The sequence below is a fragment of the Rhinatrema bivittatum genome, chromosome 4 (genome assembly GCF_901001135.1).
Source record: "Rhinatrema bivittatum chromosome 4, aRhiBiv1.1, whole genome shotgun sequence".
Lineage (NCBI taxonomy): Eukaryota > Metazoa > Chordata > Amphibia > Gymnophiona > Rhinatrematidae > Rhinatrema > Rhinatrema bivittatum.
The window spans coordinates 308,947,423-308,960,659 of record NC_042618.1 but is presented as its reverse complement, the minus strand read 5'-3'; the positions used below and the strand labels follow the sequence as shown (position 1 = coordinate 308,960,659).

General features: G+C 44.5%; 1 protein-coding gene across 1 annotated transcript in view; it reads right to left on the bottom strand.

Annotated features, from left to right (window-relative positions):
* Positions 1 to 11,683, bottom strand: part of LOC115089505 (transmembrane protein 238-like) — a 28,092-nt gene extending 16,409 nt beyond the window's left edge. The window contains exon 1 of the mRNA XM_029597581.1: positions 11,001 to 11,683. Coding sequence (XP_029453441.1) covers positions 11,033 to 11,518 — 486 coding nt within the window. The 5' untranslated portion in view covers positions 11,519 to 11,683 and the 3' untranslated portion in view covers positions 11,001 to 11,032. The remainder of the gene's footprint in view (positions 1 to 11,000) is intronic.
* Positions 11,684 to 13,237: the final 1,554 nt, after the last annotated feature.

The following is a 13,237-nucleotide window of genomic DNA, read 5'->3' as shown; positions in this document are numbered from 1 at the left end:
CCATCTGACCTCCTCCAGCGGTTCTCAACCAGTGTGTCGCGCGCTCCCGGTCTCTCCCTTCCCTGCTGCCGTTGCCGCCGGGCTATCAGCACGTTCAAGCCCAGTGGGAACGGCAGCGGTGCAAAAAAAAAAAAGCTGTGGCATCCGCGGCTGTCCTTTTCTTCTTCCCGCCCCCCACCCTTTGAACCGGAACAGGAAGTGATGCGCGGGAAGAAGAAAGAGCCGTGCCGCATGAAAAAAATAGCGGCGACAGCAGCATCGGCCCCCGAGCAATTGAAGCAGCCGGTAATCGGGAAAGGAGTCAGCAGCACGAGCCTCCCACGGCCAATGGGATTCTTCCTTCTTGGCCCGCGGGGGCTGGAGGAGGAGGCTGTTGCAGCTACCATTTGTGCGGGGGGGGGGGGGGGGGGAGGAAGTGAGTGAGAGAAAGAGAGAGAAGCAGCCAGCCTGCCTGTGTGTGATTGAGAGCCTGTGTGTAAGTGAGAGAATGTATTTGATAGAGAGCATGTGTGTGATTGAGAGAAACTGGTCAGAGAGCTGATGTATGTGTATGTGTGAGAGACAATGAAAGTGACTGCTCAAGGAGATGACTGATGTGTGAGAGTGTGAGACAGTCAGGGATGTGACTGGTGTGTGTGAGAGAAAGAGAGAAAAAGCATGGAAGTGAGAACTCTAGGTATGTGAAAGAAAGCATGGGAGTAAGAAGCCTGGTGTTGTGGGGGTGTATATGAAAGAAAGCATTGGAGTGAGAAGCCTGATTATGTGAGAGAGAGCATGGGAGTGGGAAGCCTGTGTGTGTGCATATATGAGAGAGAGACTGGTTGGTAAGGTGACGGTGTGACTGGTGTGTATGTGAATGTGAGAGAGAGAGAGAGAGAATGTGATTCAGGGAATGAGAAGTCTGTGCACCTGGAGAGCGAGCATGGAAATGAGAGAGAGACTGGTGTATGTGTGTGTGTATCAGAGAGAAAGTGATTATGGGAATGAGAAGTCTGTGCATGTGAAGAGAGTGAGCATGGGAGTGAGAACCTGGGTGTGTGATGGACTCAGCATGGGAGGGAGAAGCCTGTATATGTAAGACAGAACAGGTGACTGGTGTGTGTTTGTGTATGTGTGTGAGAGAAAGAAAGTAATTATGGGAATGAGAAGCCTGTGCATGTGGCGAGAACAAGCATGGGAGTGAGAGCCTGGTGAGTGTGTGTGAGAAAGAGAAAGTGATTATGAGACTGAGAAGCCCGTATATGTAAGTAGAACATGGGAGTGGGAAGCCTGTGTGTGTATATGGCATGAGAGAAACTGTTCAGGAAGGTGACTGGTGTGTTTGTCAAAGACTGTTTGGGAGATGATTGGTGTGTGAGAGACAGAAACTGGTCATGGGGGCATGACTGATATGGTGTGTGTCTGAGAGACATGAGCATTAAGGAAGAGGACCATGAGTATAGAGCTTAGCCACTACTGCTGCTTCTGGAGTGTACTACAGCCTGCATGGAAGAGGAGTAAGAGAGCTGCTGGAGGGGGTAAGTAAAGATGGCTTTTTAAGTTTATTTTTCTTGATTGACTGCCATTTTAATTATTTAATATTATGTGATGTGTCAGCTTTTTTTGTTTGAGCAACAAGTATAGCTTTGGTTTATGTTTATTTTATTTATTTTTATTTATTTATTTATAAAAGAGTTTCTATACCGTCGATAAGACAAATCATCTCAATGGTTTACATGGCATAAAAATGTCAAATAAGTGTTCTGTTATAAATACAGACTTCGTTATTTTCATTAATGCACAATGTAAGTTAATTGTGCGTGGAGGCGGGGGGGGGGGGGGGGGGGCGGCATAGCTGATGTTTCGCCTAGGGCGCCTAATACCCTTGCACCGGCCCTGGCACATTAGTGCACTTTGTGCACGCCGAGCCCTCGGGGAGACCAGCTGGCTTTCCCCGTTCCCTCCCCCCCCCCAACCTTCCCCTACCTTTCCCGCCCCCAGCCCAAAAAAACCCGTACTTTTATTTCTGCCGGCGCGCGATCTCCGGCCCAGCAGCCTTGCAGAGGCCTCTGGCCCCCCCCCTCACCGCCCCGCCCCCCTGGACTGCCCATTTTTTCAAGCCCCAGGACTTACAGGCGTGCCACCAGGCCTTTTGAAAATAGGCCCAGCGCGTAATCCTTTGAAAATCTGCCCCATTACCCTTACCCAATTAACCATGACAGCTCAAACAAGTAATCTACAAGGCCCATGCCCTGACAGTCTGTGAATCATATTGGATGTGAGCTTGCTGGGAAGACGAGATGGGCAATTGTGCCCTATTCTGCCTTCATTTTCGATGTTTCTATAGGTGAAGTGCTCTGCTGGCGTGTTTTTTCTGCATAGGGCTCTATAGCAGCTTGACTTGTTCTGTTTTCCTAATAGGAGGAGTATTGATGTTTTAAGGCCTGGTGTAATATTTTTAGTGTTGCCCTTTCTAAGGTAAGATGGTTACTGTTTTGAGTGCTAAAAGTGCTGTTCTGGTATGGGAAGTTTACTATTTATGTAATTTCTGTTCAGAAAGAGAACTTATCTTTCTCTTGTGTCATTCTTAACAATGAAAGTAATACCGGGCTTTTTTTCCTTTTTCGCCATGGATTGTAATGAGCAGTGTGTGTGACACACACATGAGTGTTGTTCGTCAGGTGTGTCACGATGGGAAAAAGGTGGAGAACCACTGGCCTAGAATGCCACTGGTCTGGGGGCGGTGTCAGCATGGTCTCTCCTTCCTGCCCGTGCAGCCCGGAAAAGGAAGTGGTGGGTCTGTGCAGGTGGGAAGGAGAGGCCATGCAGTCTGGACTAGAGGAAAAAGCAGCGCGTCCTCCACGCGGGGGCAGGAAGAGGAAGCACTGGAGCACAGGAGGAGCAACAGCATGCCACTCTCCCCCCTCCCCGCAGTGCGGCATCAGCCCCCACTGCCGCAAGAAGGGGAGGGTGCCCACTGGATTTCTTCTGAATGTGCCCTGATGGGGGGGAGGTAGGAACTGAGCACGTCTGTCTCACAGACATGCTGACATTCAGCACATGTGTATATAAGAGAGGAGAAAGGCTGTTACCAATAAATCGCTCTTCTCTCCCCTGCTAATCCATAATTTCAGGGCATCTGGAAATCGAAGGTTCCAGGTATGGACAGGAGAGGTTGTATTTTTTCTTAAGTTTAAAGTATTGGGTGGTTTATGTGTCTGCTGTTTTGAAATATTTTATTGGTCTTGATGAGCTTTTGGATGTTATTCTTTTTGTCAGCTGTTCTGAAATATTCTTTTTATTACTATAGTTTTACTTCTATTGATTATTTTCTATTTCTTGATTTTGTTTGATGTTTTATGAGGAGTTGTAATATTTTTTTTCCTTTGTTGCACTGCATACATAGTCTGGCCTGTTATGGTTTACAGTTCAGTATTTGTCTGCACATTTGTATTACTACTTTATGATCACTTTATTCTGTATTTGATGAGGATCTGTCTGTGTGTTCTGCATGTGTGATTGAGGTTAAGTGTTCTGCTAATGTGTCATTTCTATGTATGTATCTGTAGAAACTTGGTTTGCTCTGTTTCCCTGATCGGAGATATATTGGTGTTTTAAGGCGTAGTGTAAAATGTGCAGGGTCACCTTTTCATAGGGCTATAACTGAGTGCTGGCGGTTAGTGCTGTTTTGGAATGGGAAGTATATTGTAATTTAGTTTGCTCATGGCTTTCTGAGGACCAAGCCCACATCCAACATGCATTACAATAGTCTTAATACTGTGTGTGTTCCAAAGGTCTTTTTGGCTTTTATGCAGGGTTTTCTGGTTGACCCCACAGCTGTACATATAAATACACTGTAATAAATGTGTGCATGAAATTAAAACTATGTGCGCAATTCTGATGTTTATGAAATATATGCAAAAAAGAACTAAAATCCTGGATGTTCAACAAAGCCTACCAAAACACCCAATGACTCTCAGACATTATTTTCCCTTCTATCGGCACTATGCAAACATGTGGAACCGATGCACGCACATAATAGAACATATAATTAAACCTGTTTAGTATAACAAATTAACTACGTCTAGAAAGTGTACAATATCTATGCTAACAATCACACTAATCTTTTGGACACCCTTTGTAAACCGTTGTGATGGCAAAACCGAACGACGGTATATAAAACTTGATAAAATAAATACATACATACATACACACACACACACGCTAATTTTACGCCTGAAACTCCTTTGAAAACCAACTTGTTAGATTGTAAGCCCCCTGGGGACAGGGAAATACCTCCAGTACCTGAATACAACTTGCCTTAAGCTACCAATGAAAAGGCCTCAGCTAAATCTAAAATAAAATAAAAATAAAGTAAAAAATATACAGCAATATACATGCTGTTGCAGTATTTTTACTTCAAAAAAGACTAGAGTGTTTTTCATGTAAAATCTTATTATAAATGCATAATTTGAAATTGTTTACGGAAAGGGTTGTGGTAGGGGAAGGCTGGTTGCAAAGCTGTAAGATTCACTTAGGGTGCCTAATACCTTTGTACTGACTGATTAGTAAAAATACAAATTAAATGTTTAAAAAAAAAAATAGAACGAGGGGCCAGCCCAGTAATTGTTTGCACAGGGCTGCAGAAAAGTTAGCACTGGTCCTGCATGGCGGTCCCCTGTGCTGGCAGGGGTGTTCCCATCCCTCCTCAGTGCCGTGTGGTAATGCGCTGGCAGATGATGGGAGGGAGGAGAAAGGCCCCCCCCCCCCCCTCAGAGGAGACAACACTGAATGCTTTGTGTAAGGAAGTTGCGGAATATATTTTAATAAATAAACAAAGACAAAAAAAACTGGTCCCTGGGCACCTGGGACCCTCGCTACACCTCTGTTACAAGTCCATAGATGCACTGAGGCAAACCCAGAACTGGCTCAGATTGTCCCTCATGAGCTGGAGCTCTCTGGTAATTCTACAAGAAAAATCACCTTCCCTAACAGAAAGTGAATATTTTAAGGGGGGGGGGGGATAAAAAAGGATCAACTTACAGTCCACATAAGGAGTAGAAACTTTAAAATGTTCTTTTGTTATGTTAAATCATGAAAGCTTTCCTTCATCTTAGGTGGAAGCCCCATTTTCAAGAAGAGTGCCACACACGGAGGCCAATGTAATAAGCCACGTTGAGCTTTCCACAGGTTTTTGCTCTGGCTTCAGGGCAGGTTTTTCAGCACAGACCTTAATCAGCCATGTAATATGGGTTTTCAGCAATGAAAAATCCAACACTATTCAACCCGCGGTATGCTTAACACAGCTGCATGCAAATCGCGTGTAAGAGGATATTAGCTAACTACTGCAGGGCAAAGCAGAGAGTCGCGCTAGGAGGGAGACATTTTAGAAATTGTTTTTTTTTTTTAATGCGGAAAATGTAACACCTGGGTCAGGGCAGGAGTAAAACTTAAATCACACTTCTGATGCCATTTTAGTCCATTGTGGTGCTGTGTGTAGGTGGCTTCTCTGTGGCAAACATGGATTATGTCTGCTTTTTTATGTTCTGGTATGTTTTGCTGATGGGCCAAAGAGTTAGAGGGAAAGAAGCTTTATAGCTGAGAGTGGGGAGAGAAAGAAAGAAGATGCTTTCTTGTCAAAGAAGAAAGGAGGGTGCGAGAGGGGCAGATTGTCCTGGCTCAGTCTGTTTGCAGAAGGGCTGGCAGGCAGCAGATATTTTGCCAGAGGACAAAACTGCTGGAGTTATGGGAGACGGGAGCACCGAGCTCCAGGGCAATTCTCTCTATGAAGAGATCAGAGACAGCATTGATCTCTGACCAATCGTGGATATGCCGTTCCAGTAGCATGGGATCTTCTTAGTGTTTGGGTAATTGCCAGGTTCTTGTGGCCTGGTTTGGCCTCTGTTGGAAACAGGATGCTGGGCCTGATGGACCCTTGGTCTGACCCAGCATGGCAATTTCTTATGTAGGCTTGGGCAAGCTTCTCGCAACCTTGCATTTTCTTGCCACTGGCTCTTTCCAGAATACAGTGGCTAGCATGGACCAGTCTTTGAATATAAAAAATTATATGCAGTGTGCATATGAAGATCCATGGTGTTTTCTCCAAGTTTTCCGGAAGTAGCCATGACTCTTCTGGCCTTCCGCAGTCAACGCTGGCTCAAAATCTCACTGAAGGGAAAATTCAGTGAAGGCTGGTTGCTTGGTAAGTTTGAAATAGAAGTCAAAACAAAGCCTAAGCTAAAATGTAAAAATGTAAGTTCTCCGGGGTAGATACACAAAGTGGAATAGTGCATGCTTTCTGGTGCCAAAAGTGTGTACAGTTCTCTATACAATCAAATGTAAGCCCTCTTTGGTGGATACCAAAGGTGTTGCTGAATTATGGAGCAGATATCAACAGGTCGACGGCACGATTTATTTTGGTGCCTTGCATGCAGCAAATTAATGGATTGTTCTATTTCAAATTTTTTTTTGCAGGAAATGCTGGTTACAGGGGCAAGGCATGGCTGCTCACACTTGTTTCCACCTTATACAGTGGCAGAAAATTTGGGCAGAAAGGGGTAATATAGTGCCAACCTGGTACTACCAATAAAGGAGTGGAGAATAGAGAAGACTTCAGGAGAGGTATCAACACTGGGACCTTTTATACTAATAATCAATTGGGATACATTTTCTAAACATTAGCTATGGGAAGAAGGTGAAGATTAAATTACAAGCTGAGGAGAAGTAAAGAGTTACATTACTCAAGGAAACTAGTAACTACTCCAAAGATTTTTTTACTGGAAGAGTAATGTCATAAAATGTATTAAATTTCACTTTTTAAGAAGAAATTGTTTTCATCGTGAGTTTTAAACAACCAGAAATTTACTTTTACAATCTATCAGTAAAACTGAGTTGGAACCCACATTGTTTCCAGCACGATGATTGCTGCTAATTACCTATGAGAGATCCTTGGTGCTGTTTACAAGGAGTTGGAAGGGTGACTTTGGGAGTAAGCAAGGTAAAAGAACCTTGAGGTTAAGCTCCTCCCCCACAGGCAGGCTTGGACACTCAGAACTGAACTAACATCTTGGTGAGATCTGAGCAATTAGGATCTGGACTAGATGTCAGCATTTGGATCCAGGAGCTGAGGTTTCCCACCTAGGGTTTAGAAGAATTTCACCCCCCCCTCTACTCTCTCCCCCTTGGTTTTTTTGGAGCCTAAATGCTTAACTCTGCATTTTTACAGTAGTCCATTATGTCACAGTAACCACTCTGCATAATGATCTAACAGATAAAGCCCTCCAAAAATCTACGGTAAATATAAAAGTCTGCTACGTAACTGATAGGATGCAAACCGCACAACCACATCGCATCTATCTTACCATAAACTACATTGGCCACCAGTCCCCTTCAGAGCCAAACTCAAAACCCCAACACTGATTTTCAAGGATCTAAGAGGAAACAGACCAACCTACTTGAGAGAAATGCTGTCTTTTTTACACATGCCTTCCAGACCACTAAGAACCAAAGAAATCAAAAGAAAGGATAACCACTGATGAGGTTACTCAGGAGCAGCACCTGCCCTATGGAACTTCCTCCCAGAGGAGCCCGGCCAAACACAAAACTACCCCACTTCAGAAAGCAAGAAAAAGCCTAGCTCTTCCATCAGCCTTTCAGGGCAAAAACATTCCCTAGAAAGCAGTTTAAACCTGCACCCATAATGCTGTGGTACATTGTTGGCACCTTTTGGAGTACCAGAACATGCTGCTAAATCTTAGGCCTTTTGCTGAGATGTTGCTCATCGTCAGGTTAGTAATCCATGCCGATTCCTGTCAAATTTATCCATAAACAGACCTTCTTGATACTGCAGTTGTTAAGCTGCTATTGAGCTACAACGGTATGCTAATTTATTGTACTCCACCCTTGGGTGAGTTGCTCATTCAAAAAGCTGGGCAAGAAATCCCAAATAAATAGGCCGCAGGGGCAGGTGGGAACCACAGCAAGGAAACAGAAGTCCTTCCTTCCTGACCTCCTCAGGAGTGCGGGAGGCAATGCTGGAGGTGCTGAAGCAGCCACAGAGCTAGCGCCCGTCTTGTGCTTTTCTATTTCTCTTTAGGCTGGGGACAGTGGATGTGTGGGTCGTGGACAAGTGGGAAGAGTGGCCTAGTGATTAGAGAGTAAAGTAAGTGGCAGCTAGGCCTGGTCTTGGTGCTTTTCTATTTCTTTGCAGGTTGGGGAGAGTGGATAAATGAGAGGTTTACCTAGTGGTTACAACAGTGTGCTACGAACCAGGGAAACCAGGGTTCAAATCCTACTGCCCGCTCCTTGTGCCTCAGGTACAAACTTACAGGCCAATGCAATAAAGTGTGCCCAGCCTAGCCAGCCTAGTGCACAGGTGTACGCACGGTTGGATGCACTACATTAGCACCCGAGGCAATAAAATTAGCGAGTCCAAATCGTGTGCCCAAACAAATGCTAGCCGATAGCTAATACATGGAATTTACATGTGATTAGCACTATCACTCACCGATGCAGAAAATTGCTGGGCGCCCACACATTTTTTTTTTTTTTAATGTGGCAAAAAAAACTCCAGCCCCGGAGGTGATGTCAATCCACAGTTCAAGGGCATAGGAGAAATTAAAAAAAAACAAAAAAAAACAAAAAAACAAACCTCTTCCGTGGTCCCGCCTATTTAGTATCATTGCCGTACTTACTGCTTGCAGTGTTTTAAGAAAAAAAAATATAATAAAGTGGCTTGATATTAAAAAAAAAATAAATAAATTCTGGATGCACAATATACACGATCCCGGCTGACTTTTTGTATACTGTACAAGTATATTGGGCGAAATCAACCTGAAGCAGGATAAATTGCAATTGTGAGTGCCAGATGCATTGAGCACTAGGGATGCGCAATTCTTCCCTAGCGTGTCCTTTTTACTGCAGCAGTTCATTTAAATATTGAATCAGGTGCCCAGGACTTGTGGCTGTGCACGCATTAGGAAAACAGGTGCTTAATAAGAGCGCCAGTTTTAATGCGTGTCTTACTGCATTTGTCTCTTACCCGCAGGTTCATCATTCCGCTATAAATATAGTGTGCGATAACGCCCTAACACATGCGATAATGCCCATCGCGATTTGAAGAATGACCCCCATAGATTGTTGCCCTCTGGGGATAAGGAAAAGCCTACAGTACCTGAACGTAATCCACTTTGAAGGGCCGAATAGTGGAATATAAATAAAATAAGCAAGTAAAGAGACTGCAGCACGTCTAGCATTTACAAAGGAAAAAAAAAAAGATCATAAAAAATAAGAAACACATTTATATCAGAGAGCTTCTCAAATAAAAAAAAACCAACAAAAACCTATCCTGTCAAAGTTATGTAGCACAGTATGGTTAGTACTGTGGAAAATAGAACAGCCTGTGAGTCCATTTGATTTGTATCAAGAAAGTCGGTATATAAAAGCCTTAAATAAATAAATAAATAAATAAATAAATTTAAAGCTGGCTCCTCTGATGGGGTATGGAGCACAATTTCAGAAAGCTATACACCTTTAGAAGGGGAACAAAACTTCTTGAATTCATTTGCCTTTATTTTGGGGGTAAATATACACTTGGTCCAGTCTCTCCCCTTCCTACTGGACCCTCCAGATAGGGTGACCATATAAGTGAACATAGACTAAGCCAATCCTGGTTTTGTCCCCCTGCTTGCATGATGATGTAGTAGGATTTCCCTCCATAAAAAGCAGGAGATGTCGGCATGCATGCAATGAGGTACCTCCCAGGACCTGTTTGTTTTGATAGAGAACTCTGATATTTCACAGGGCCTGCTCTGGGCCTAGCAGTGGGCACCTGAATCAAGTCAGGATTTGGAGGGGAATAATTTCTGTAGTAAAAAAAAAAAAAAAGTGGTTTTCTTACTCATAAGGGTGTAAAACTTTGCGAACTAGAACACACCCACCTGGAAGATTTCAAAAGTTGCATGTCAAGTCAGTGTTGCTCAAGGGCTATTTTGAAATTAAGCTGTACCCTCTGTATACTGCACAATAGGTCAAAATGACACAAAACTAGTAATAACCATCCTCATCAGCTAAGCCATCATGACTTAACTTCTTTTAAAAGCTGCCCTGCTGTTCCCCTTAAACCTGGACACAGTCATTCACATTCAGAGCACAGTTTTTCCAGACAGGACCCATTGATTCACACAGGTGTATTTCCTTTTGTAATATCATTGTTAACACAGGTCCTATGAAACTGAGGTAACCTGTGATCTTGCCAATATAGTTGCCCCAGAGATCTAGAGAAAATAGTTTAAAGATTATCAACATTAATAATATACAAAATACTAATGTACTTCTTCTGCTTGGTGTTCAGGCTCATCCCTTTTGAGCAATACAAAGGTAATTATTATTATTGCTTGCTATGCATACTTTCCAAAACACTTACTGTGTGGTATAGAGAGGCTAGGAGACTTTAATAGTAATAGCAATAGCTCATATGACCTAAAACTTACGTTAGACTTGGACTACTACCTTAGAAGTACCCCTTCAAAATTAGTAAAACAAATTTAAAATGTTCTGAAAGTTAAATTATGAAAAATGTCAAACTTTCTGGACTGATATTTGACACTACAGTGAATGATTCACTTCTAGTTACACCTGTGGTGCGGCTACAATAATATGAAAACTCCGCAGGATAAACTAGTTCTGTTGATTAAATCTGCAAAACTTTCTGCGGCACCAGGATCGAAAAAAAAACACACACATTTCAAATTCCCATTTTACCAACCTGAATAGTGTCCCATGCACCTGGAAAAATGCTCCTCAATACTCTTTCACAGACTTCTTTTTACAGGTTTATCAGATCAATATTTAAAAAGCGTGGGGTGAAGTTGAGAAAAGAAAATGAACTCAAACTGTCTGTTAGAAAGAATATATGAGATTTGCTTAGGTCAGCACAGTCGAATTCTAGCAGGATCTGATTTGAAATCCTTTTTACCTGGACTTGCTAAAATCCGATTCCCCACGCCCATCAGCAACAGTACCTGTTTTTCGAGATCGGCAGCGACCCCTCGCCTCACACCAGCCGGTCTTCAGGGAATGCGGAGCTGGGAGCGCCGCTGTGCGAGCACCACGCTGCCCCTTCTCGCTGGGACTGGGGGCTGAAGCCGTTGTTGAGATGCACTATGGAGGAGAGCGGCACTCCGGGCAGACCGGCTTTCTCGGGTCGCCCCAGCACCTCCTTCTTTCCACTGGCCTCCATCCTCCGGGACAGCCTCTCCGTCACCTTCCTAGCCAGTTGCAGCCAGCCGTAGCCCCAGACCGGCTCCTGGCTCAGCTCGTCCAGCGACACCTCCAGGTTGCACAGGTACCAGAGCAGCCACCAGAGCAGGCTGAAGAACAGCACGATGCCCCCGCTGTAGATGAGGAAATCGCCGAAGCTGCGCCCCTGCCGCTGTAGGCTGCCGAAGATCCCGACCAGCACCAGAGCCAGGCCCGCCACGTCAAAGACCAGCGCCAGCCAAATGAGGAGGCTGCACCTCCCGCAGCGGCGCTGCCCCATGCCCCCGAGGAGAACGTTCCCGGGAGAGCGGCAGCCGCGGCGGCGAAACTACCTGCCGGCTCCGCCGCAGACGTCAGCGCTCATCTGCATGCCGACGCCCCTCCCTTCGACGCACCCGTACCCAGAAGCCAGCACCTGCCCAAGGCTTCAGTGACGCCATGAGGTCTTTACATGGTGGGCTCGCCTCAGAGGCCCAGGTGATTGCTACCTGGTGTGACCACGCCCCTTTGTCGGCACGCACCGCGTCGGTTTTCCCGCGGTTTCTCAATATTTGATGTAGGATGATCTGGTGCAATCCCATACGTGGTGCTCATGAATGGCATTGACTGGTGTACCTGAGCAATGTCTTGCATAAACACTTTTCAGAGTCGGGCTTCAACTGCCAATGATGTGATATGTCATGGTTTCAAATGGCTCATTTTAGATTGTATTGGCATAGCTGGAAACATTATTTCCGAGGCCCCTGAGTTTGTCGTGGGTTAGCAGGGAGCGGCTCCAAAGGTCGCCGTTCTCTCATACACATGGTCACTCTGTATGCGCATGTTCACTCACACTTAGCTCTCATTTTCCTACCCATGCTCACTCACGCTCACTTTTCTCTCCCATATACACATGCTAATACACTCACACGCTCACTTTCATTCACACTCACGCAGTAACACACATTCTTACTCCCACACACGTTCACTCTCACTCACTTCACTCTCTCCTCACACACACATTCTCTAGCATATTAAATGTTAACTTTCATGCTGTCTTACTCAAATGCTCATTTTTATTCACATACACACTCCTCTCTCTGCCATACACACTAACACACATGTTCACTCTCAAATTATTTCATACACATGCTCACTACCCTTCCACTCTCCTCCCACACACATTCTTTATTACACGTCTCCTCACACTAACTCACAGAAATGCTCACTTTTATTTACACGCACACAATTCTCTCTCACTCCTCTCTGCCATACTCTGTAACACACTCACATATTTGCTCCCACACTCTCACACACATGTTCACTCTCACATATATGTTCACTCTCACTCGTTCTTCTACACACTCTCTCTATCAGACTACCAGGCTGACGTTCTAACACACATGCTTATTCTCACATTCTCTCAAAAATATGCTCACTCTCACTCTCCCATATACGCACATTAACTCTAACATACTCACATGCCGTTTCAATCACACTCTGTCTCACATGCTCACTCTCACTCCTCTTTCCCACACACTCTAACAGTCTCACATGCTCATTCACACTCTCACAAATATGCTGCCACTCACTCCTCTCACTCATTCTCACACACTCACATGCTCACTCCCACACTATTTCTCATACCATTTCTATCTCTCATGCTTTCACTCCTCTCCTCCTCCACAAACTTTTAACACATGCTCACTTTCACACACTTCTTACTGTCCCACAAACACTCTAATACACTCATATAATCACATTCACATGATCACTCTCACACTGTTTTACATGCATGCTAACTTTCACTCACACACCTGCTCACTGTTACTCCTCTTTCTTACTCACATACATACACATACACTCTCTAGCACACACATGCTTGCAAACACTCACACTCATTTTCTTCCTTCGTCCCTAGCAGCAGCAGCATTTTCCTTTGGGCTGGTGCACTGACAAAACTTCTTTTTCTGACTGTGCCATCTAATGTTGCTGCAGCTAATTGGGCCAGACCTGAGGA